General features: G+C 43.3%; 1 protein-coding gene across 3 annotated transcripts in view; it reads right to left on the reverse strand.

Annotated features, from left to right (window-relative positions):
- KTI12 (KTI12 chromatin associated homolog) overlaps nucleotides 1-21,090 on the reverse strand; it is an 80,158-nt gene extending 59,068 nt beyond the window's left edge. The window contains exons 1-2 of one of the 3 annotated variants that reach the window (XM_073650773.1): nucleotides 20,999-21,090; nucleotides 18,466-18,626 (exon numbers count right to left, since the gene is read on the reverse strand). In XM_073650773.1, the coding sequence (XP_073506874.1) occupies nucleotides 18,466-18,613 (148 nt within the window). In that variant the 5' untranslated portion in view covers nucleotides 18,614-18,626; nucleotides 20,999-21,090. Of the gene's footprint in view, nucleotides 1-18,465; nucleotides 18,630-20,905 lie in introns of all 3 variants that reach the window. The other 2 variants (XM_073650772.1, XM_073650774.1) reach the window with 2 other exon arrangements.
- Between the last annotated feature and the right edge of the window lie 3,514 nt (nucleotides 21,091-24,604).

Below are 24,604 nucleotides of genomic sequence, written 5' to 3' on the forward strand. Positions count from 1 at the left end.
GGAAATGGTTTTCACTTCACAGGTGTGCCCTGTCAGGTTTAATAAGTGGGATTTCTTGCCTTATAAATGGGGTTGGGACCATCAGTTGTGTTGTGCAGAAGTCAGGTGGATACACAGCTGATAGTCCTACTGAATAGACTGTTAGAATTTGTATTATGGCAAGAAAAAAGCAGCTAAGTAAAGAAAAATGAGTGGCCATCATTACTTTAAGAAATGAAGGTCAGTGCGAAAAAATGGGCAAACTTTGAAAGTGTCCCCAAGTGCAGTTTCAAAAACCGTCAAGCGCTACAAAGAAACTGGCTCACATGAGGACCGCCCCAGGAAAGGAAGACCAAGAGTCACCTCTGCTTCTGAGGATAAGTTTATCCGAGTCACCAGCCCCAGAAATCGCAGGTTAACAGCAGCTCAGATTAGAGACCAGGTCAATGCCACAAAGAGTTCTAGTAGTAGACACATCTCTTCAACAACTGTTAAGAGGAGACTTTGTGCAGCAGGCCTTCATGGTAAAATAGCTGCTAGGAAACCACTGCTAAGGACAGGCAGCAAGCAGAAGAGACTTGTTTGGGCTAAAGAACACAAGGAATGGACATTAGACCAGTGGAAATCTGTGCTTTGGTTTGATGAGTCCAAATTTGAGATCTTTGGCTCCAACCACCGTGTCTTTGTGCGACGCAGAAAAGGTGAACGGATGGATTCTACATGCCTGGTTCCCACCGTGAAGCATGGAGGAGGAGGTGTGATGGTGTGGGGGTGCTTTGCTGGTGACACTGTTGGGGATTTATTCAAAATTGAAGGCATACTGACCCAGCATGGCTACCACAGCATCTTGCAGCGGCATGCTATTCCATCCGGTTTGCGTTTAGTTGGCCCATCATTTATTTTTCAACAGGACAATGACCCCAAACACACCTCCAGGCTGTGTAAGGGCTATTTGACCAAGAAGGAGAATGATGGGGTGCGACGCCTGATGACCTGGCCTCCACAATCACCAGACCTGAACCCAATCGAGATGGTTTGGGGTGAGCTGGACCGCAGAGTGAAGGCAAAAGGGCCAACAAGTGCTAAGCATCTCTGGGAATTCCTTCAAGATTGTTGGAAGACCATTTCCGGTGACTACCTCTTGAAGTTCATCAAGAGAATGACAAGAGTGTGCAAAGCAGTCATCAAAGCAAAAGGTGGCTACTTTGAAGAACCTAGAATATAAGACATATTTTCAGTTTTTTCACACTTTTTTGTTAAGTATATAATTCCACATGTGTTAATTCATAGTTTTGATGCATTCAGTGTAAATGTACAATTTTCATAGTCATGAAAATACAGAAAAATCTTTAAATGAGAAGGTGTGTCCAAACTTTTGGTATGTACTGTGTATATATATATATACATACATATACACACACACACACACAGGTGCTTCTCACTAAATTAGAATATAATCAAAAAGTTAATTTATTTTAGTTCTTCAATACAAAAAGTGAAACTCATATTATATATAGTCATTACAAACAGAGTGATCTATTTCAAGTGTTTATTTCTGTTAATCATTATGGCTTACAGCCAATGAAAACACAAAAGTCATTATCTCAGTAAATTACAACAATTAACAAAAAACACCTGCAAAGGCTTCCTAAGCGTTTAAAAAGGTCCCATAGTTTGTTTCAGTAGGCTCCACAATCATGGGGAAGACTGCTGACTTGACAGATGTCCAGAAGGCAGTCAGTGACACACTCCACAAGGTCCCAGAGTTCCAATTTTCATTTGGAAATCAAGGTCCCAGAGTCTGGAGGAAGAGTGGAGAGGCCACAATCCAAGCTGCTTGAGGTCTAGTGTGAAGTTTCCACAATCAGTGATGGTTTGGGGAGACATGTCATCTGCTGGTGTAGGTCCACTGTGTTTTATCAAGACCAAAGTCAGCGCAGCCATCTACCAGGAAATTTTAGAGCACTTCATGCTTCCCTCTGTCGACAAGCTTTTTGGAGATGGAAATTTCATTCTCCAGCAGGACTTGGCACCTGTCCACACTGCCTAAAGTACCAATACCTGGTTTAAAACCAACAGTATCACTGTGCTTGATTGGCCAGCAAACTAACCTGAGAGAATCTATGGGGTATTGTCAAGAGGAAGATGAGAGACACCAGACCCAACAATGCAGACGAGCTGAAGGCTGCTATCAAAGCAACCTGGGCTTCCATAACACCTCAGCAGTGCCACAGGCTGATCGCCTCCATGCCACGCCGCATTGATGCAGTAATTGATGCAAAAGGACCAAGTATTGAGGGCATTTACTGAACATGCATCTCAGTAGGCCAACATTTCGGATTTTAAAAACATTTTTCAAGCTGTTGTTATAAAGTATTCTAATTTACTGAGATAATGACTTTTGTGTTCTCATTGGCTGTAAGCCATAATCCTCAACATTAACAGAAATAAACACTTGAAATAGATCACTCTGTTTGTAATCACTCCTTTATAATATGAGTTTCACATTTTGTAATGAAGAACTGAAATAAATTAACTTTTGGATGATATGCTAATTTAGTGAGATGCACCTGTATAGTTGGAAAGCTACCAAGCCATATAGAGGTTAGACAGAGTTCATAAATATCAATAACTACATAGCACTAGCTCATTACTGAGAAGACTAGCAGAGCTGCAGCAGATAAAACACTGACTTATCAAAACTACAAGAAACAGAGTAACTAGCCCACTGTTAGAAATAGGGTTTCTGCTCCTTCTTCATGCCGCTCTCAGACGCGGCAGCATAAACTTGATGTTAGATTCTCTTTCCTCTTGCTTTCAATGACATGCTAAATTATAGCGCCACATAAGGTGGCCAGAAAATGTTTTAGTAAAAATAAAGTATATGCCAATCTGAAAATCACAATCCCCATCTCTAAACAAGCCAAAATAATAGAACAGTGAATGACATGGGAACATTGTTAAAATATTGAATGGTGTAAGGCAGACTTATATTGGATGCCCCCTTGGAGAGTTTATTAACCTGTTTAGTACTTTGCTATGGATCTCCATTCTTAGAATTAGCAGCAAGAGGTAAGTCAATTACCTGAATGAAATTTAAATACAAATGCTCTATAATTTACACCAGAAAGTACAATATCTCATCTATTATATAACTTTTATTGTGCTGAGTTTTATTGCTGTGCACTACACGAGGGCTCTGATCAATCCACAATATTTCAGAAATGGCCCCAAGATTTCCCAGTGCAACAGAGCTTTAAGGGAAACTATACTTTCAAGTAACTTTTCAGAATAAATTGTCAAACCATTGCAAGCCATGTATTTTGCATTGTGTACAAGGTTCCCCATTGCAGATACTCTCTCTAACTTGCAATTGACTCTGAGATGGTGGTTGCAGGCTAGCTATTAATATGACTCCTATACACTTTTCAGCAAAGACATCCCTTAGATAGCACATAGACAGAAGCAACAAAGGCATTGTCGAAATTACCCAGAAATACCAAGCAGTGTAGCTGTAAATCCAGCCAATACTTGCTAGAAGACGGCAGCAATATGTTTCCATGCTTGTGTCTGCCTCTTTCTTCTCCCATTACCAAAGAATTCAATATTCTATGTAATCTGACACCTCACTATGCTTGCTTGTGTTAAAGGGAATGTGTCACCCCCCTGGCGATATCAGACCTCTACTATGGGCATACAGGGTATAAAAAAGTAAATCTATAGATACCTTTATGGCCCATAGTAGAGGTTTGATTGCAGAGAAAAGCACTTTAATTAATTCTTTTTTCCACAGGATTGGCGTCCGGGCTCCCCGCCTATGTGCTTATTATTCCCCTAAATCGCTGCCTCTGCTTAATTATCATATTCCCCCCTCCCCTGCACGTCGCAGGACCCTGTGACATGCATTGTGCTCCCCGACTTCCGTGCATGCGCAAAGCGCTGCTCACATAGAGTGCGCTTTGCTTCATCCCGGCCCAAAATCTTTGTGCACTGCGCCGCATGGTTCTATTGCGCCAGCAAGTGACAGTGACACCCCCCCCCCCCGCCCCCTGCGCCTGCGCAATAGAACCCTGCGGCGCAGAGAACGGAGAGATGGGGCCGGGAAGCAAAGCGCACTCTATGTGAGCGGCACTTTGCACATGCCCGGGAAGTCAGGGAGCACAGTGCAGGGCCCTGCGACGTGCAGGGGAGGGGGGGGGGATATGATAATTAACCAGAGAGGCGGGGATTTAGGGGAATAATAAGCAGATAGGCGGGGATTGCTTAGCGTCCCCCGGACAACAAGCCTGTGGAAAATAGAATTGATTAAAGCTCTTTTCTTTGCAATCAAACCTCTACTATGGCCATACAGGTAAGTATAGATTTACTTTTCTATACCCTGTATGGCCATAGTAAAGGTCTGATATCGCCCGGGGGGGGGTGACAGATTTCCTTTAAGGAAGCAAAGGGGGTAGGGGGAAAGTGTCTCATAACTGGAGAAAGAAGCAGATTTCTCTGATAACATATTACAAAGTTTCTTATACTTGCCTCTACTATTGATTTTTGCTAAATTTGGTAAAAGTATATTTCCATTTTAGAACCCAACTCATCTAATAAATCTGAGTCCCTGGTGACATCATGGCCAGCACCATAAACGAATGAGTGGAGCGGTGAACCTGAACTGACTTGACAGCGCTATTCCTAAAATATATCTGGATCTGCCATTGGGGAGCAGAACTTGTACAGAATCCTGCCTCCAGCGAGAGAACAAAGACAACATCACAAAGAAATACAAGCTTCAGTCCTGTATCCAAAATGATAGCCTTTATTGTATTGAAGTAATTCTGTATTGGCAGATAATGGGGTCTGCAGGCTTATATAGAAAAGCACATGGCATGTAATAAGCATCTAGTGCAGTCTGTATTAGTCTGGCCCCTGGACACTGGGAAACAAAGCAGCAGAAAGATTGAGTGATTATTTACATGCACACATCTATATTAGGTCAGAGTGTTTAACCCCTTAAAAGGACAGAGTCATTTTTATTTTTTTGCACTTTGATTTTTTTTCTTCCTCTTGTTTCAAAAGCAGTAACTTTATTTTCTCGCTGACAAAGACACGAGGGCTTGGTTTTTTTTGTGGGACTAGTTCTACTTTTGAATGACACCACCCATTTTATCATACTGTTTGCTGTAAAATGGGGGGGGGGGGGGGTAATGATGTGAAATTGCGGGAGAAAAAAATGCAATTGTCACGTAGTGACTAGAGACTGTTGGCACCTACCCAATCCCTCGAACTATGGGAGCCCTAGTCTATGATTTACTGACTGTGGTGAACAACAATTACTAAAATTTAGCTTTTATTATGACATTAAAAATATATCTTTATCATCCACCGTGCTTGTAATCAGTCTATCTACTCTAATCCTTATAACAGGGACAGAGCAGATACTAACACCATTAAAAATTATCATCAAATAGTGCAGAACCTGGTATAAATCCTCTCAGTGACCGAGCCGCATCGTGGCCGGAATGATTAGCCTTTATGCTGCGTAACAAACAAAGCAGTATAGTTCTCAGGAGACATTGTAAAAACCTCCTGAAACGCGTTGCGGTAGAATAACTAAGGCAGTTTAGCTGTAGGTGGATACTAAGTGTTATGAACTGCTACAAGCACTAAGGAAAGATAGGAAAACTGTCCCTACAATAGGACTAAGCTGATTCCCTACGATGCAGCGGGGGACCTGTTCCTTGTGAACAGACCCGCCTCAGTCCTCGGCTAGTCTGAACGCAGACCTATAGATATAAGGGAGGGGTCCCTACAAGAACTAAGGACTGGGATATAGTTGGACACCTCCTAGCAGAAATTGTAGCAGAGCAAAGACAAAAACAAAAGTACTAGTGGTCCAAAGACCAAGCAAACTACAGAGTTAGGTACAAGGCACCTGGCTAGCTTAAGAGTAAATGTAACACTGAAGTCCAGCAAGGCCAGAAGGGCGGACCTGGATTATATAGGCAGAAAGTCATGTGACCAACAAAATAGAAAAAGAACTAACAGGAGGGTTCTAACAGCACTCCCTCTTCTATGAGGATCCTCCGGATCCTCCAGGCCCAGGTCTATCAGGAAACCTCCTGTGAAACGCTCCGACAAGTCTAGGAGCAGAGACATCATCCGCCTTTACCCAGGAGTTATCCTCGGGACCGAAACCTTTCCAGGCGACGAGATACTGCAATCTCCCTCTATGCCATCTAGAATTAAGAATGCGAGAAATTTCATATTCACCGTCTTCCACCACCGGAGGATCAGAGACAGTGGCGTCCCTATCCGAAACCTCAGCTTTTTTCAATAAGGAAACATGAAACACCGGATTAATCTTCCAGGAGGTGGGAACCTCCAACCTAACAGCAGATTGGTTAACTACCTGAAGTACCTTAAACGGCCCTACAAATTTAGGGCCCAATTTCTTAGAAGGAATCCTCAACCGCAGATTCTTAGAGGACAACCAAACCATGTCACTAACCGTTAACAAAACCTCTTGACGTTTCCTGTCAAAGTACCTCTTAGATTTTTCGTTAGCCCCTTGAAGGTTACAACGTACATCAGTCCAAACTCTCTCCAAATCACCAGAAAAATTCTCCTCCTCCGGCACAGCCGATACCAATTTGGAGAATGACCCAAACGACGGATGTCTCCCAGTACAACAAAAAAAAGAAGAACACCCAGCAGAAGAGGATGTATGGTTGTTAAGAGCAAATTCAGCAAGTGGCAGAAACTCAGACCACCCCTCTTGATTGTCAGCCACAAAACAACGCAAAAACTGTTCAACATCCTGGTTCTTTCTTTCTGTCTGTCCATTAGACTCAGGATGATATCCAGATGAAAATGACAAATGAACTCCCAACCTGTCACAAAAGGCACGCCAAAAACTATCGGAAACAATGTCGGTAGGAACGCCATGGAGTCTGACAATTTCCTTAACAAAAGCCTTAGCGAGTGTCTTAGCGCAGGGCAGTTTGATGAAAGGAACCAAGTGACACATCTTGCTAAAACGGTCCACGACCACCCAGATGACAGTGAAACCCTCAGAGTCAGTAATAAAATCCATAGCAAGATGCATCCAAGGTGCACTAGGAACCTCCAGAGGGCAAAGCAACCCCGCAGCAGGAGCATGTGAAGACTTAGATCTAGCACACACAGTACATTGACGCACCCACTTAATGACTTCCTTCTGCCACCCAGGCCACCAAAGACTGCGACCTACAAGTCTGTTAGTCTCAGAAATTCCTGGATGACCTGCCAACCGAGACTCATGACACTCCACAAACAAATCTCTCCTAAAGTTCCTAGGCACAAACAACCTCCCATGGGGAGTATTAGACGGGGATCCTCCTGGGCTTTCAGAATCCCATCTTCCGAAACGGAGTCCAATGCTGCTATCACAACACCTTCCTGTAAAATGCTCTCCTCCTCCTCGGTACCAACCATGGGAGAAAAGCTGCGAGATAAAGCATCAGCTTTAACATTCTTGTTACCCGGGATGTAAGTAACAGAAAAATTAAACAGCGGAAAAAAAAGTGCCCACCTAGCCTGACGGGCATTCAAGCGCTTGGCAGCATCAAGATAGATCAGATTCTTATGATCAGTGAAAACCTGAATGGGAAATTTAGCACCTTCCAAGAGATGACGCCAATGTTCAAATGCGAGTTTGATAGCCAGCAATTCCCGATTACCAACATCGTAATTAAGTTCGGTCTCAGAAAATTTTTTTGAAAAAAAAGCACAGGGATGTACTCCATCCTTGTTTTCCTGAGACAAAACAGCCCCGACCCCCACCGAAGAAGCATCAACCTCTACCAAAAAAGGCTTGGTCTCATCAGGCTGCATAAGGATGGGGGCAGAACTGAACCTCTCCTTGAGATACACAAAAGCTTCAATGGCCTCAGTAGTCCACTGAACCGTATTCGCACCTTTCCTGGTGAGATCGGTCAGCGGCTTAACAATTATAGAAAAATTCTTAATGAATTTTCTGCAATAATTGGCGAAACCCAAAAATCTCTGTATCGATTTCAAACCAATAGGCCTAGGCCATTCCTGCACCGCCTGAACCTTCACCGGGTCCATCTCAAAGCCCTCGCTGGAGATAATGTAGCCCAAAAAACTAATTCTCTGCACAGCGAACTCACATTTCTCCAGCTTAGCAAAAAGCGAATTGTCACTTAACAACTGCAATACCTCACGTATGCTCTGCCAATGAGACTCCAGATCCGGCGAATAAATCAAAATGTCATCCAAATACACCACCACATTCTTACCAATCAAAGGTCTTAGGATGTCATTAATAAGGTTCTGAAAAAACGCTGGTGCATTGATAAGACCAAAAGGCATAACCAGATTCTCAAAATGACCCACCGGAGTGTTAAAAGCAGTTTTCCATTCATCACCTTCCTTCATACGTAACAAATTGTATGCTCCCCGGAGATCAATTTTAGAGAACCACTTGACCCCACTAACTGGTTGAACAAGTCAGAAATTAATGGCAGTGGGTAGGAATTGCGTACGGTAATTTTATTAATTTCGCGAAAGTCCAGACATGGACGTAAACCGCCGTCCTTTTTTTTTACAAAAAAAAATCCAACAGCCACAGGTGACTTAGAAGGTCTAATGTGACCGGCGGCCAAGCTTGTCTGTATGTATTCCTCCAAGGCCTTTCTCTCAGGGATAGTCAGATTAAATAAGAGAATCTTGGGAAAAGTAGCTCCAGGAACAAACTCAATGGTGCAATCATAGTCCCTATGAGGAGGCAAAACTTGCGACTCCTCCTCAGAAAAAACCTTCCAAAAATCCTGAATAGGTACAGGTAATTCCCCTCTTTCCACAGCAGCAATGCGACCGTTACAACATTTATCATGACACTTAGGACTCCAATACTTAATTTCATGGGTAGACCAGTCCAGTACAGGATTGTGCAATTTTAACCAAGGTAACCCCAAAACCACTGGAGAAGGCAAATTATTTAATACCGCCAAATCCAAATTCTCTTGGTGAATACCATTAATGGTGAGGGGAAATTCAAAAACCTTGTGAGTAATACATTTCAAGGGAGAGCCATCAACAGCAACCACAGAAATAGGAGATGCCAAAAGTTTGGATTCTAATTTAAATTTTTCCAAAAATCCCTTATCAATCACATTGAGTGTAGAACCACAATCCACAAATACCCGAAATTCAATCAACTCCTCCTGGAATGAGGTGCTTCCAGAAAGAAATACTCCTTTTGAGTTTAAACAAGCTATACGGGCGTAACTGACCTCTTTTTTTTTTCTTTGTTCAAACGAAGCACACAGCTCTTAATAAAGATTTACCGCAATAAAAGCATAATCCCTTAGCAAACCTGCGGTCTTTTTCCTGAGAGTGGGGTGACATCGCCCCAATCTCCATCGGTTCTCCACCTTCCGAGCAGACCCTCTGAAAACTAGGAGCTGCCATAGCAGTAGATTTCTCTTCATTAATCCTAGCACGCAGTCTCCTGTCCACACGTATAGCTAATTGCATTGCCTCCTGCAAGGTTCCAGGTTTTGGGAAGGCAATCAGCAGATCCTTAACCCTTTCACCTAGACCAGCAAGAAACAGACATTTTAATGCTGAGTCATTCCATTCCACTTCGGCCGACCATCTTCTGAAGTATGTACAATAGTTTTCCACATCACCTGATCCCTGCTTCAAACGTCTTAATTCCGTTTCAGCAGATGAGACTCGATCAGGATCATCATACAACAACCCCATAGCAGAAAAAAAATCTTCCACAGATCTAAAACACGGATCATTAGGTTGTAGAGAAAAGGCCCATCCCTGTGGTTCTTTGCGCAAAAGTGACATTATAAACCCAATGCGCTGTGATTCATTCCCCGAGGATCTGGGTCTTAAATGAAAATATAATAAACAAGCGTTTTTAAAGGAAAAAAAATCTTGCTGTTTACCATAAAAAAAAATCTGGCAGTCCTACCTTCGGTTCGACAAAATGCGCTCCAGGACAGCTACTCACGTGTTGCTGGAGCTCGGCCAGCTCCAAAGACAGTCCCTGCAGGCGTTGAGCCAACTCCTGAACCGACACCATGCTGATATCTGGATTACTTTCCTTAGAGTGTTTTATTTTTGGCTGGACTTACTGTTATGAACTGCTACAAGCAGACTGCTACAAGCACTAAGGAAAGATAGGAAATCTGTCCCTACAATAGGATTAAGCTGATTCCCTACGATGCAGCGGGGACCTGTTCCTTGTGAACAGACCCGCCTAAGTCCTCGGCTAGTCTGAACGCAGACCTATAGATATAAGGGAGGGGTCCCTACAAGAACTAAGGACAGGGATATAGTTGGACACCTCCTAGCAGAAATTGTAGCAGAGCAAAGACAAACAAACAAAAAGTACTAGTGGTCCAAAGACCAAGCAAACTACAGAGTTAGGTACAAGGCACCTGGCTAGCTTAAGAGTAAATGTAACACTGAAGTCCAGCAAGGCCAGAAGGGCGGAGCTGGATTATATAGACAGAAAGTCAAGTGACCAACAAAATAGAAAAAGAACTAACAGGAGGGTTCTAACACTAAGATCATGTCAGCTTGTAAACAGCCGTAGACTGAGTATAATGAGCTCGGTCACTGAGAGGGGGGATTATATATGCTCTCTATAATTCATCCATCCGTTTGTGTGCTGTCTGATAAGTGTGAACAGAGTCATATTCTCTAGCAACATTTTTCCATGGTATTTAATTCCTTGCTCCTGTGTCTTTTTGTCTTTTTTTTGTTTTTGTTTTCTTATTTCTATTTTTAAGTGTTCAAAGCCTTCTATTTCATTGTTTTATGGCCTCTGTGTTTATCTTACAGAGCATTGCCTGCTCTGGCCTTGTGCTAATTGGTTAATTACTCAGTATGACCAACTGGTGCTGGAGCTTGTAGCAGACATTTCATTTCATATATATTCAGCTCTGGCTAGGGATAGCACGCGTGCAATAGATTTTAAGTGCAATAGTTAAAAGTGCAGTTATACAATGGCAGTTGGACAGGGCAGGAGACAGGTAAGGTGCATAAGATATTCATACAAACATGCTTCTCGGTCAGTCATACTGCATTATGCATTAGTCTTATCAATCTGCTTTTTATTTGTTTACACTGCAGCTTCCTCACAACTCACCCGCCTTTAACACATTCTGTGCACTCTCTCTATATTCACCCCTCCCTTCTCCCCTCTCCCATGTATAACTCTGAGGCTCTACTGACATTTCTCACCCACTACCTCCATACAGCACTCAAAACGTTCATACAAAACATTGCACCACCTGCTCTTTCTCTTTTTTCTCCTTTTACTTGTCGCAGGCGACATCTCCCCCAACCCTGGGCCCCCCTCCACTAGCATACATTACTCTCCTCCAGCAGCATATAGAAACCCTGCTAATCTTATTAACGTTCAGTGAATGCCCTCTCCTATCGCTTTCCATTGTGCTCTCTACATTCACGATCTTTTCCTCTCTAATTCCCTTAACCTTCTGGCTATCAGAGAAACCTGGATTCATCAGCCAGACACCACCGCTGCTGCTGCTCTCTCGTTTGGTGGGCTGAAATTTTCACACACCGCCATACCTGGCAACAGACAGGGTGGAGATGTTGGTTTGCTCCTTTCCTCACAATGTGCCTTCCAGGTCATCCCCCCGGTTCCCGCACTCATGTTTCCTTCCTTTGAAGTGCACACCATCAGACTCTTTAAACCCTTTTCCCTGCGAGTTGAGGTCGTGTATCGCCCTCCAGGCTCCTCCCACCAGTTCTTGGATCACTTTGCCACCTGGCTTCCTCACTTTCAATCCTGTGACATCCCCACCCTCATCATGGGCGACTTTAACATCCCTATCGATGATCCCCTCTCACAATCTGCCTCTCATCTACTTTCTCTAACCTCTTCATTCCGTCTCTCACAGTTTACTAATTCTCCTACCCATGAAGACGGGAATACTCTGGACCTGTTTTTTTCCAGTCTCTGCTCGCTGGATGACTTTACCAACTCTCCTCTCCCGCTCTCGGACCACAACCTTCTTTCCTTCTCTGTCAAGAATTGTCTCCTCACCCGGGACACCCCCACTTACCACACTTATAGGAATACACGTACCATTAATACTCAGCAGCTTATGGACAATCTCCACTCATCTTTAGCCCCCATCTCCTCCTTCTCCTGTCCAGACTTAGCATTGTCACACTACAATACTACAGTGAAGAGTGCCCTAGATGAAGCAGCACCTTCTACATGCAGAAAGACCCAACACAGACAACGGCAGCCCTGGCACACGATGCAAACACGTTTTCTTCAACGTTGCTCAAGGTGTGCTGAGCGTAAGTGGAGAAAATCACTTTTAGCAGAGGATTTCATCCACTATAAATTCATGCTCAAAACCTATAACTCTGCCCTTCATCTGGCCAAACAATCCTAGTTCATCAGCCTCATCACTTCAATGTCCAAAAATCCAAAACGACTTTTCGAAACCTTAAACTCCCTCCTGAAACCTCAAGCACAGGCCCCCATCACCAACCTCTGCAGTGAGGATCTGGCCACTTATTTCCTTGAAAAAATCAACCACATCCATTAGGACATCTCAGCCCAATCTCCTCAGCGCCTGGATCCCTTTCCCTGCCGCACTTCAAGCTCACTTGACATCTTTGAGCCTGTTACAGAAGAAGAAGTTACCCAGCTCCTCGCTTCTTCTCGGCCTACAACTGGCAACAGTGACCCCATTCCTTCACATCTCCTGCAGTCTCTCTCACCGGTGGTCACCGTTCACCTGACTAAAATATTTAACCTCTCTCTTTCTTCAGGTATCTTTCCCTCCTCATTTAAACATGCCATCATAACCCCTTTACTGAAAAAACCATCCCTGGACCAAAACTGCACTGCTAACTACAGACCTGTCTCTAATCTTCCTTTCATCTCTAAACTCCTGGAACGCTTGGTCCACTCTCGTCTAATCCGCTATCTCTCAGATAACTCTCTCCTCGACCCTATACAATCTGGTTTCCACTCTTTACACTCCACTGAAACTGCCCTCACTAAAGTCTTTAATGATCTACTAACAGCTAAATCTAATGGTCACTGCTCCCTGCTAATTCTCCTGGATCTCTCTGCAGCATTTGACACTGTGGATCACCAGCTCCTCCTCACTATGCTCCGCTCTATTGGCCTCAAGGAAACCGTTCTCTCCTGGTTCTCCTCCTACCTCTCTGACCGCTCCTTCACTGTATCTTTTGCTGGCTCCTCTTCCTCTCCTCGTCCCCTTACTATCGGAGTTCCGCAGGGCTCAGTCCTAGGCCCCCTTCTCTTCTCTCTATACACTGCCCCTATTGGACAAACTATCAGCAGATTTGGGTTCCAGTATCATCTCTATGCTGACGACACCCAATTATACACTTCTTCCCCTGGCATCACACCTACCCTAATACAAAATACCAAGGATTGTTTGTCTGCTGTCTCTAACATCATGTCCTCCCTCTATCTTAAACTGAATCTCTCCAAAACTGAACTTCTTGTGTTTCCCCCCTCTACTAACCTAACTCTACCTAACATCGAAATTACCTTGGAGGGTTCAACCATAACTCCCAAGCAGCACGCCCGCTGCCTTGGGGTCATATTCGACACTAACCTTTCCTTTACTCCCTATATCCGATCACTCACTCGCTCTTGTCACCTGCATCTTAAAAACATCTCCAGAATCCGATCTTTTCTCACCTTTGAAACTGCTAAAACTCTGACTGTCGCTCTTATTCACTCTCGTCTGGACTACTGCAACTCTCTTCTGATCGGTCTCCCTCTTACCAAAATTTCCCCTCTCCAATCCGTTCTGAAAGCGGCAGCCAGGGTCGTATTTCTGTCCAGCCGCTTCACCGATGCCTCCACCTTGTGCCAGTCATTACACTGGTTACCCATTCGCTACAGGATCAAATATAAACTCAATGCTCTCACCCACAAAGCTCTCCACAGTTCTACACCACCTTATATCTCCTCTCCCATCTCAGTCTATCGTCCTACACGTGCCCTCCGTTCCACAAACGACCTAAGACTAACATCCTCCATAATCCGAACCTCACACCTCCGTCTCCAAGACTTCTCCCGTGCTGCGCCAGTTCTCTGGAATGCTCTACCCCAGACGATCCGATTGACGCCTAGCCCCCATGTCTTCAAGCGCGCTTTAAAAACCCATCTCTTTAAACAGGCCTACCACCTCAAATACCAAGTTAACTAACTTTCCCCTGTTCCCTCCTAAATACTATTCAGAATCTGCTCCCTACTGTTTATCTGTATCTACACCCTCCATGTACACGATAACTGCACTCGATACTTTATTATTGCACTTAAACATTCTGGCTGATGACCGGATCATGCAGCTATATATGAAAATCCCTATTTACTATAATTGCCAGACCAGAAAAAACAAGCACTTTTCACCTATTGTGTCCCCCCTTTTCCTTGTAGATTGTAAGCTTGCGAGCAGGGACCTCACTCCTGATGCAACTGTTTAAACTGTCTCACCTTGTATTGAATCTATTGTCTGTACATGTCCCCACTTAATTGTAAAGTGCTGCGGAATATGTTGGCGCTATATAAATAAAAATTATTATTATTATTATAGAAGTGAAGCGTCACCTCATGCACTGTGGTATAATAAAACCTACTGTTGGATATGAGCTATGATATAAGTGGTATAGTGCAGTGACTATGAACCTAGGTGATGGCTCAGTAACATAAAATCTCATATTGTTAGTATCTGCTCTGTCCCTATTATAAGGATTAGAGTAGATAGACTGTTTACAAGCACGGTGGATGATAAAAATATATTTTTAATGTCATAATAAAAGTTACATTTTAGTAATTGTTGTTCACCACAGTCAGTAAATCCTAATAATTAGTGAACATTATTATCTTGAGTTTTTCTAGATCTATCCCTGTCCCCCGAATTACTTCTGAAGGTGGAGACGCCAGGGTCACGTAACTCGCTATGCTCCTATCTTAACCCTTATCTCTTACCTCGCCTACCCAGGGAAGAGTGAGGCCGAAGCGTATAGCGTACACTAACCAGACAAACAAGGGAAGACAGACAGTGAAAAATGAAAACTACAATCATACAAAATATACTCACCAAACAACAGAGTGGAATATAGGGGAGGTATAGGAAGATGAAACCAAATAGGAGAGGATGAGGATGAACACACAAACAAACTCCAAGCAGAAATCTCCAGAACAACTCTCCAACCGCCAACTCCAAACACCGAACTGCACCTCCAACTCCTAACCAGGCAAGAACTATAAATTCCAGTGCCAGTGGCGATCACATATACCAGAGGGGAGTGACAAACACTGAACAGCTGAGGCAATCCAGGATGGAAAGCTCCAGATCATCAACTGAACTGATTAACCCTTACAATGAAAGAGCAAGGAAAAACCTGCACTGTTTAACAAGATGGTGAAGCAATTCTAATCAGTGCGGGAGTTCGTGAAACCAAATGCTGCAATCTTCTGGTCACCCTCTGTTGCGGTATGCCCATGACAGCAATTCCAGTTTTAGGTTTTTTAGCGCTCATTCTGCAGTAAAAATGACATTATTTATTTGTTTTAGAAGTGGTGAAATTCGTAAAAAAAAAAAAACTAGCATTTTTCAAAAATTGTAGCATTTTTATTTTTCAGTCAATGTAGCTGTGTGAGATCTTTTTTTTCACAGTGACCTTTTGTTTTAATTGATACTATTTTGGGGTAGAATCAACGCTTTCATTGCTTCTTAAGGCATTTTTTGTGAAGTTGCGGCAATCAAAACCCAGCAATTCTGGTTTTTACATTTTTTTCTCTTTACAGTTTTTACAGATTGGGGTAATTAATTTTAGATTTTGATAAATTGGACTTTTAGGAACACAATGCCAAACATTTATATTTCTTTACTGTTAACTGGGCAAAAGGGGATGATTTTTTTTTTTCTTTCAGATTTTAAACATTTTTAAAAACCTTTCTTTACTTTTTACCTTGCTAGTCTTCTTAGGGGACTTGATCCTACAATCATTTTATCGCTTGCGCAATATATACTGCAGTATTGCTGTGTATAGGAGAAATCATAGTCTTTTATGATGCCCAACACAGGCTGGACATCACAGAAGTGATCACATGACAGGCATGGGGGCATTCAGCTGGCCCCCAGCTGTCATAGCAACACATCGGTTCCCTGCTATCTCATTGCAGGGAAGCTATTGGCTGCCTGAGCGTTAGCTTGCAGCACTTAACTGCCACTGTAAGCAAATGACAGCAGCATATAAGTGGTTAACAGCAGCGATCTGCAGACTGCTGTGATTAAAACCATTCTTACCGAGCACTGCACCCAACTGCCTGTGGTGGTTTTAATCAAAGAAAGATACTATCTAGACATATAAATATAGGCCATCAGCCCAGGAGAGGAATCACATTAGATTAGGTGCTGGGCACACATGAATTGTTCAATTTATGCACTTAGTATCTTCGTTTTTTCCTATTTTCTAGAGCAGTAATGCAAATTCAATTTCACATATTTCATGTTTACTTGCTATAGCGTTACAGAGTGCAACTTTATTTGTTAGTTGTCTACACAGGCAGACTGGGCTTCAGATACATTATGCATTGAATGATCTCAAATAGATCTGCCACTGTTTCATGGCAGCACGAGTCTTGTACCATATACTACCAAGAACGATGATCTTTTGTGCAGCACAAGAAATCATTTCCCGAAAAATTAGCATTTTGCTCTTTCATTGAATGCTCACCAACTTGTTTAGGCTGCAAAATTATTTTGTAACCAGCGTTCCTATCTTGCAGTGTAAATGAACCATTACTACCTGGAAGTCATGTACAGTAAGACTGGGTTTTCATAGGATGTTTTTTTTTTTTTTTATCATGATTGTAAATCGTCTTTTTGGGTGCTTGTTAAAGGGGTTGTCCTGTCTAAATCGATAAGTCTGCAGTCACTCTGTGCGACTGCAGACTTATGAACAGGGCTGTGGAGTCGGTAAGCCAAACCTCCGACTCTGACTCCTCAACTTCCATGACACCGACTCCGACTCCCTCATACACGGCTCATGTTTAAGTGATAAAATTACTGTAGCACAGATTCATCTCAGCTTAAAGTCTGTACCCTTAGATCAGGAATAGGACAGACATTTATAGGACATTTCATAACTTTCCCAAATTTTTATGAAAAAAGATTCCCCACAATCTGCATTGAACTACTGTACCCAATTTATTATATATTTTAGGAGTCGGAGTCGGTCCATTTTATACAGACTCCACCAAAATGGGCTCCGACTCCACAGCCCTGCTTATGAATCACCCAGGGTACGGGGATTCGCTGGTTTCAGACCCTGGACCGGCAGGTATGTATGCATTATACATACTCCCAGCCAGTGGGATAGGAAAAATTTCGAAATATGTTTGGTCAAAAATACAAAGCTGACAAAAAAAAGCACATTTGAAAACCATTGGAAGTTGCAATAAAAATGCATCTGGTTTTTTCTCCGAGCAATCAGTTAAGAGACCACATGCTGCAAAAGGAAGGTGAAGGGGGTTACTTCAACTGGCTGTACCTCAGCCTGGATCACAATCTTGGTCTTGCTTTAAAGCCAAGAGTATAAGCGTCAGCTGCAATTTAGACTGATATTGCACCCTTAGGACATGCGCATGGAGTCTTTTTGGGAGTTTTTAGATAAGAAACTCCAAACTTTTGCATTTTTGAGGATTTGGAGAGTTTCCGCTCCAAAACGCCTAAAAAAAAATCTCAGTATGCAGACAGCCTTACTAATTACTAATCTAGTCAAAAGTGAGAGCTGTAAGCAACTGCACTTTGCTGCATCGCAGGTTGGCTCATTCACAGTCTTGTTTTTCTTGTTCATTCACATATATAGAAGCTCTAGTTGAGATCTAGTCAGATAGTCATTAGTAGCAAGGATATGTCTTACACATCATTGGCTACTGATATGTCTTCCTGCATAGAAATATGAGATAAGTCCTTGGCAGAGAAAAGGTTTAATCCATCCAAAGCAAGCCCTCACAGCATAAGAGAATAGCTACACAAGATCATGAAAATAAACATGGCAAACCCATCAAAAACCAATAGCCAAGGCAATGCATTCTAATGCAATACAATGTGGTTGTAAAATTAAGTAGATCCTTTGGATGGGAAAATATTGAAGGTAACTAATCAGATTTTTGTAAATCCCATTAGTTAAGAAGATCTGATAATGGTTATTGATCCAGAAAACAGCCATTTGGATAGGTAACTGTATTGCATTGTGTGCTATAGTTAGCAATGTCCAGTTGTCTGGATTCACCCTGATTGTCAGACACAATTGTAATATATATATATTGATATCTACGTACATAAACAGCTAAATATTTACCTATCAAAAAGGGTTCAAGGATAACACAATAATGCTAGTTGAGCACCAGTAGTATGCATAAATCCTGCTCACCTGCATACACAGAATTCCTATCTACTCCAAGGACATGGTCCCCAACAATATAGACTTTTTTTCCCTTCTGCTCCAAGTGTTCCTTCAGCTCTAATGCTCTACGACTTTTTCCGCTGCAAGGGAATCCGCACATCACAACAAGTGGCATTGCTGGAACCAGCCTGCTGGAATAAACACATCAAGCTATCAGAGCACAGACGATACACGACAGTCGGGCTCTTTGTGCATCACTTTTTGGCCAAATAGGTGAGGTGTATAAATGATATATATCGTAAATGTGAACTTTTTTTAGATACACTTTTTATGATACCAATAAACAGGTCAGTTAAATATTATTAGGGCTTATTCACATGCTCTGAAATTGCTGCAGATTCTCCAGCTGGATTTTTGCCCAAAAAATCTGTAGCAGGGGATTAGATTTGAGTAGCGATGCAGACTTTTAAATCAGTCAAATGTCAATTTATGTTACAGAATGGTTACAGATGCCCCCAATAGAGTACTTTAGGCAGTCATAATGAACAATTGTTGTGGATTTTTCTGAAAATTAACTGTTATCTGCAGCAATATCCAAAAGTTCAGAAGCAACTAAAATATATTAAAAGTTTATATATGAAAGAAAACACACAACAGAAAGGCAGTATACTCAGCATTTTGACATCCCCATTGTAAAGCTAGCCTGGTTACCCCACTGGTCTCTGTACCTGAAATAATCAAATACTACCAGGACGGAAGCCAGGGAGTATCCACGGTAACATCGTTAGCTTCATTGTCGTTAATGGCTCCATTGGCATGCCCATCAGAACCCTGTTTTTCATGTATTTCAATAGAAACCCTCATGTGGTACTTAACTGTATAAGGGTGAACCTAGACTTAGGATATGTGCATACGGCATCTTTTTTTCAGGAGGATTCTGCCGGGAATCTGCCTGAAAAAGCGCCGCAAAAGTGTCCCATAAAATGAACATAATGCAAAGCAATGTCAAAATGACATTTCTGTGCGCATGCTCTGTCAAAATGACATTTCTGTGAGCATGCTCTGTCTTTTGTCACTTCTTTAATGGCTTTAAGACGCAGAACCCTTAAGAGGTTAAAAGAGGTGACCTGCCTTTCTTTGGCCAGCGTCAGCTAAGAAGTCGCTCGCTCTCTATTCTTGAAAGTATAAAGTAAAAGACGCTGCTGGTGAAGCGCTCACAAAGACATCATCCTCTTCCCTCAAACGTCCCTTATGTATTATAGAATATGGTACAAGTAAACTCAGAATTTTAAGAAATACTTCATACTACAATTGGACAGAATTGTTCAGCTAATAAAGGTTGTAGATTATAGTGATTGGTTGCAGCAGTCGTGTTGGGACATTACTGCCGCAGCAAGAAGTACAGACAAGCGGAGGATTGGATACACCACTTTGAGCTGCTTTAAAGGAGTATTCTAGTGGGAAGAAATTATCACAAAATAAGTGATAACTCACAGATTGGTGGGGGGGGTCTGATGACTGGCCACCCGCACCCTTTTATTCCTGTGAGAATGGAGCAGCAGTAAGCACACATGACCGCCGCTCCATTCATTACCTATGGGACTGTGGGAGAAAACAGAGTGGAATAAAGTGCTGGTCAAACATATGCACCTCCACTCCATTTAATACTATTGTTTTTGACTGCTCTGAAGACTAAGCAATTATCCCCGATCCTTTATATACAGAATAATTTTTGACTTTGGGATAACCCTTTACATTAGCATAACTGCTTCCAGAGTGCCCATAGACTTTAAATGTCCAGGTGGTCTGCGTTCCCCACTGTAGTGACATTCTAAACTGTTACTGCATATTGGGGCAGCTGCGAGAGTCTGCAGTCAGCTGTGAGACACAGCCGGACTCTCCACAGAGAAGGCAGAGAGGGTGGGTGCAGTCTCTGCCTTCCTGATAGCTGTGTATACAGTATAGGAAGTGGTGTCAGTGCCTCCTCCTTCAGCCCTGGTTATAGGGGAAATCATTAAAGCTACGTTCCCACGATGAGCTTTTTGGTGAGTTGCAGATTTTCTGCACCCATTATGTAAGATAGAAGGGTACTTGCATTTTTTCAAAAATATGCAGTCAAAAACTCAATGAGTGAACCTAGCCTAACAAGTAATGAAAATGTTGACGTGTCTGCCAGGGGTCTTTTATAAGGGTACTAACAATTCAGACAGAACCCGCCATGCAATATGGTCTCAGGAACCTCGTCGCCAAAAGAACCAATCAAGATCCACTTTACATTTCTCCAGTTCAGTTTACAAAAGAAAGCTGAATTCTGATTGGTTGTGATGGACAATAGTAACTAAGTGCAGGTAGAAAGTGAATTCATTGGTTACTGGAGGAGACAGGCCTATATATAGGGAGTAGAAGCCGTAGAGCAGATGTGGGGCTGACGTGTGCGAGCAGTTATGTCAGAGACCGCTGGACATACCGGGCGGACACGGGCACACCATGTCGCACACCCCGCAGCGCACCCGTTATATCAGTCGCAGCTGTAGAACACAGCGGTAAGATCAGTAATCACCTCCACAAAGCGCCCGGCAGAATCACAGGAGCGCGACCATGGGCGGCGCCATGTTCAATTCCCGGCAAGCACCTGCTTCCGGTCACGTGGCCAGAAGTGAGCCGTCGCCCTTAGCAACAATTAATGTCGGGATTTGTGATGTGAAATGTGGGAATAGACGCACATAACATGGTGGAATATACAATGGCGGGGTTCTCTGGACCTGTGGGGCGAGGAGCAGTGATAGGACAAGTGTGGCGCCTGGTGGATGGGCTTTTACTCTGCTAAACCAACCCACCATGAAATGTATCATGGGATAGCTGCAGAAGCTGAGCGCGGGGCTAGTACAGGGGCTTGCAGGGATTGCCTGTGTAGACCACTCTGTCTTCTTATGGGATATTAGGAGCGGTCCCCTTATAATGGCGGTTTACCACATGATCAGTGACACATTTCACAGTGGGTGTGGAAAATGAGCAGAAATGCACAGACGCCATGATAGGAGATAGAAGTAGGGCTGTTTAAGCAGGACAGTGTGTTAAGAGAAGCATTCTGGTAAAAAAACAAACAAAGGGGGTGTCCAGTCTAAAACTAGAAGTCTGCAGTCACTCTATGCGCCTGCAGACATGTGAATTGTCACATCGCGCACACTGCACTGTGAGGATTCTAGGGTGTCAGCGCCAGCAACGGTCTAGTCAGATTCTAGCCAGTAGTATACATGGCGCATTCTAGACAGTCTAGTCGGAATGTGGCCAGGAATATGCGTGTCGCATTCTAGACGGTCTAGTCGGAATGTGGCCAGGAGTATGCGTGTCGCATTCTAGACGGTCTAGTCGGAATGTGGCCAGGAGTATGCGTGTCGCATTCTAGACGGTCTAGTCGGAATGTGGCCAGGAGTATGCGTGTCGCATTCTAGACGGTCTAGTCGGAATGTGGCCAGGAGTATGCGTGTCGCATTCTAGACGGTCTAGTCGGAATGTGGCCAGGAGTATGCGTGTCGCATTCTAGACGGTCTAGTCGGAATGTGGCCAGGAGTATGCGTGTCGCATTCTAGACGGTCTAGTCGGAATGTGGCCAGGAGTATGCGTGTCGCATTCTAGACGGTCTAGTCGGAATGTGGCCAGGAGTATGCGTGTCGCATTCTAGACGGTCTAGTCGGAATGTGGCCAGGAGTATGCGTGTCGCATTCTAGACGGTCTAGTCGGAATGTGGCCAGGAGTATGCGTGTCGCATTCTAGACGGTCTAGTCGGAATGTGGCCAGGATTATGCAGTATGCATGTTGCATACTTGTAGTTACATGACCCCCGTTCCCAGCTCTGACACTCGAGAATCCTCGCAATGCGCACAATGTGAGGATTCACAAGTCTTCAGTCACATAGAGTGACTGCAGAATTGTCGTTTTAGATCGGGCAACCCCTTTAAGGCTGGGACTACATGGTGACATGTCGTGTAACAGCAATTCTCAGAAAAGTCGCAACAAAAACATCTGAGCAACTTGTCTGCAACTCTCTGTTGCGTGACTATTTTAGAGCTCTGATTTTGACAAGTTGCAGGCGAGTTGCATATCACTTGCGACTGGTATTGATGTCTATGGAAAGCGTGTCTCGTGTAATTTGGAAACATTTCTGACTTTTTGGTCCCTATTCATCAAGACCGGCATTGTTCACACCGGTCTTGATGAGGAGATATGCTGGAGTCAGACACTCCTGATTCATAGAGTAGCAATGGATAAATGGTGTACACCTCTGTGGGCGCCTCACCACAAATCCTATTAACTAATTAACAAAGCAGCACACTGTAACGCTAAGTATGCGAGCATAAAATATATGAAATTTGAATAGCATTACTGCTCTAGAAAAATAGAAAATTTCATGTTCGCATACTTAGCGTTGCAGTGTGCTGCTTTGTTTGTTAATTGTATATGGAGGTAGCTGCTCCTAGTAAGCACCTGTTCACACCTATTTCTTATTTTGGAAGTGCCGGCCAGTTTCTGTTTCATCACAAATCCTACTCCAGTCCCTGCTGGAGTAAGATTGGTAGCGTAGTGAATGCCACTACTCATCATGAGTTTGATTAGTGGTGGTCACTTTGCCCCCGTCCTGCTCTGCTCCACCAGCTATGTCAGAGCTAGATGGAAATGACATGAGAAAGTGAAAAGTCAGAAAATTTTAGCGCAGCTTTGAGTTGTGCCAAAATGTTTACGTGTTTTCAAAACATGCCAGAATTTTGTTTTTCATGACCAACATGGAAATTTAAAGCACCACACCAGTGTTTATTTTTTTTATTGCACCGCTTGAGTGCCCCCTGTCTGATTTTCACCTTAATGCATTTTCATTGGTTTTCACCGCCGCTCCCATCGGTCTCTGGCGAAAAGTGACCTGCCTGCAGCTCCAGTGTTTAATGGAGCTGCACTTAGGTCACTTTTCAATACAAGTCTATGAGAGCCTCGTTCTTGAGAGCGTGTGACTTAGCTTCTGACTTCAAACAAGTCAGAAACTACTGTCATAAGATGGCATTACGGGACCGGAGTATGTGCCCGGGGACAGGGGGCTTACATTTAAAGCGCTGAAAAAAACCCACTGGAGTGGTGCTTTAACAAACTTACAAGCTATTACTTTGTTTCATGGGGCATATCTATAGGAATGCTGGATGGTGTAGTAGTGAAGCACGTTTCACAGCAGACATGAAAATGAAGCAGACAGCACAGATGTAATCATAGGATACATAAATAGGGTTGTTTACATGCAACATGAGCTTTTGGTGAGTGTTTGATGTTGCAGATTTTCTGCACCCATTAAGTAAAATAGGTTTCTTGTATTTTTTTTTCAAAGATACGCAGCATAAAATAAAATCACTGTAAACTCATTGCAGAAACGTAGCCTTAAGTAAATTACCGTATTTTTCGGACTATAATTATTATTTATTATTATAGCGCCATTTATTCCATAGCACTTTACATGTGAAGAAGGGGTATACGTACAAGAACAATTACAATAATCTTGAACACAATGTGACGGCAACTGGTACAGGAGGAGCGAGGACCCTGCCTGTGAGGGCTCACAGTCTACAAGGGATGGGTGAGGATACAGTAGGTGAGGGTAGAGCTGGTCGTGCAGCGGTATTGGTGGAGTGGTGGTTACTGCAGGTTGTAGGCTTGTCGGAAGAGGTGGGTCTTCAGGCTCTTTTTGAAGGTTTCCACGGTCGACGAGAGTCTGATGTGTTGGGGTAGAGAGTTCCAGAGTAGGGGGGAAGCACGGGAGAAATCTTGTATGCGATTGTGGGAGGAGGAGATTAGAGGGAAGTAGAGAAGGAGATCTTGTGAGGATCGGAGGTTGCGTGCAGGTATATAGCGAGAGACTAGGTCAGAGATATATGGAGGAGACCGGTTGTGAATGGCTTTGTATGTCATGGTTAGGGTTTTGAACTGGAGTCTCTGGGCAATGGGGAGCCAGTGAAGAGATTAACAGAGAGGAGAGGCCGGGGAATAGCGGGGGAGCAGGTGGATTAGTCGGGCAGCAGAGTTTAGGATGGATTGGAGGGGTGCGAGAGTGTTGGAAGGGAGGCAACAGAGCAGGAGGTTGCAGTAGTCAAGGCAGTAGATGATGAGGGAGTGCACTAGTGTTTTTGCA

This window comes from Phyllobates terribilis, unplaced genomic scaffold, assembly GCF_046119375.1.
Source record: "Phyllobates terribilis strain yellow unplaced genomic scaffold, ASM4611937v1 Scaffold_11__3_contigs__length_659146591, whole genome shotgun sequence".
NCBI classification, from domain to species: Eukaryota; Metazoa; Chordata; class Amphibia; order Anura; family Dendrobatidae; genus Phyllobates; species Phyllobates terribilis.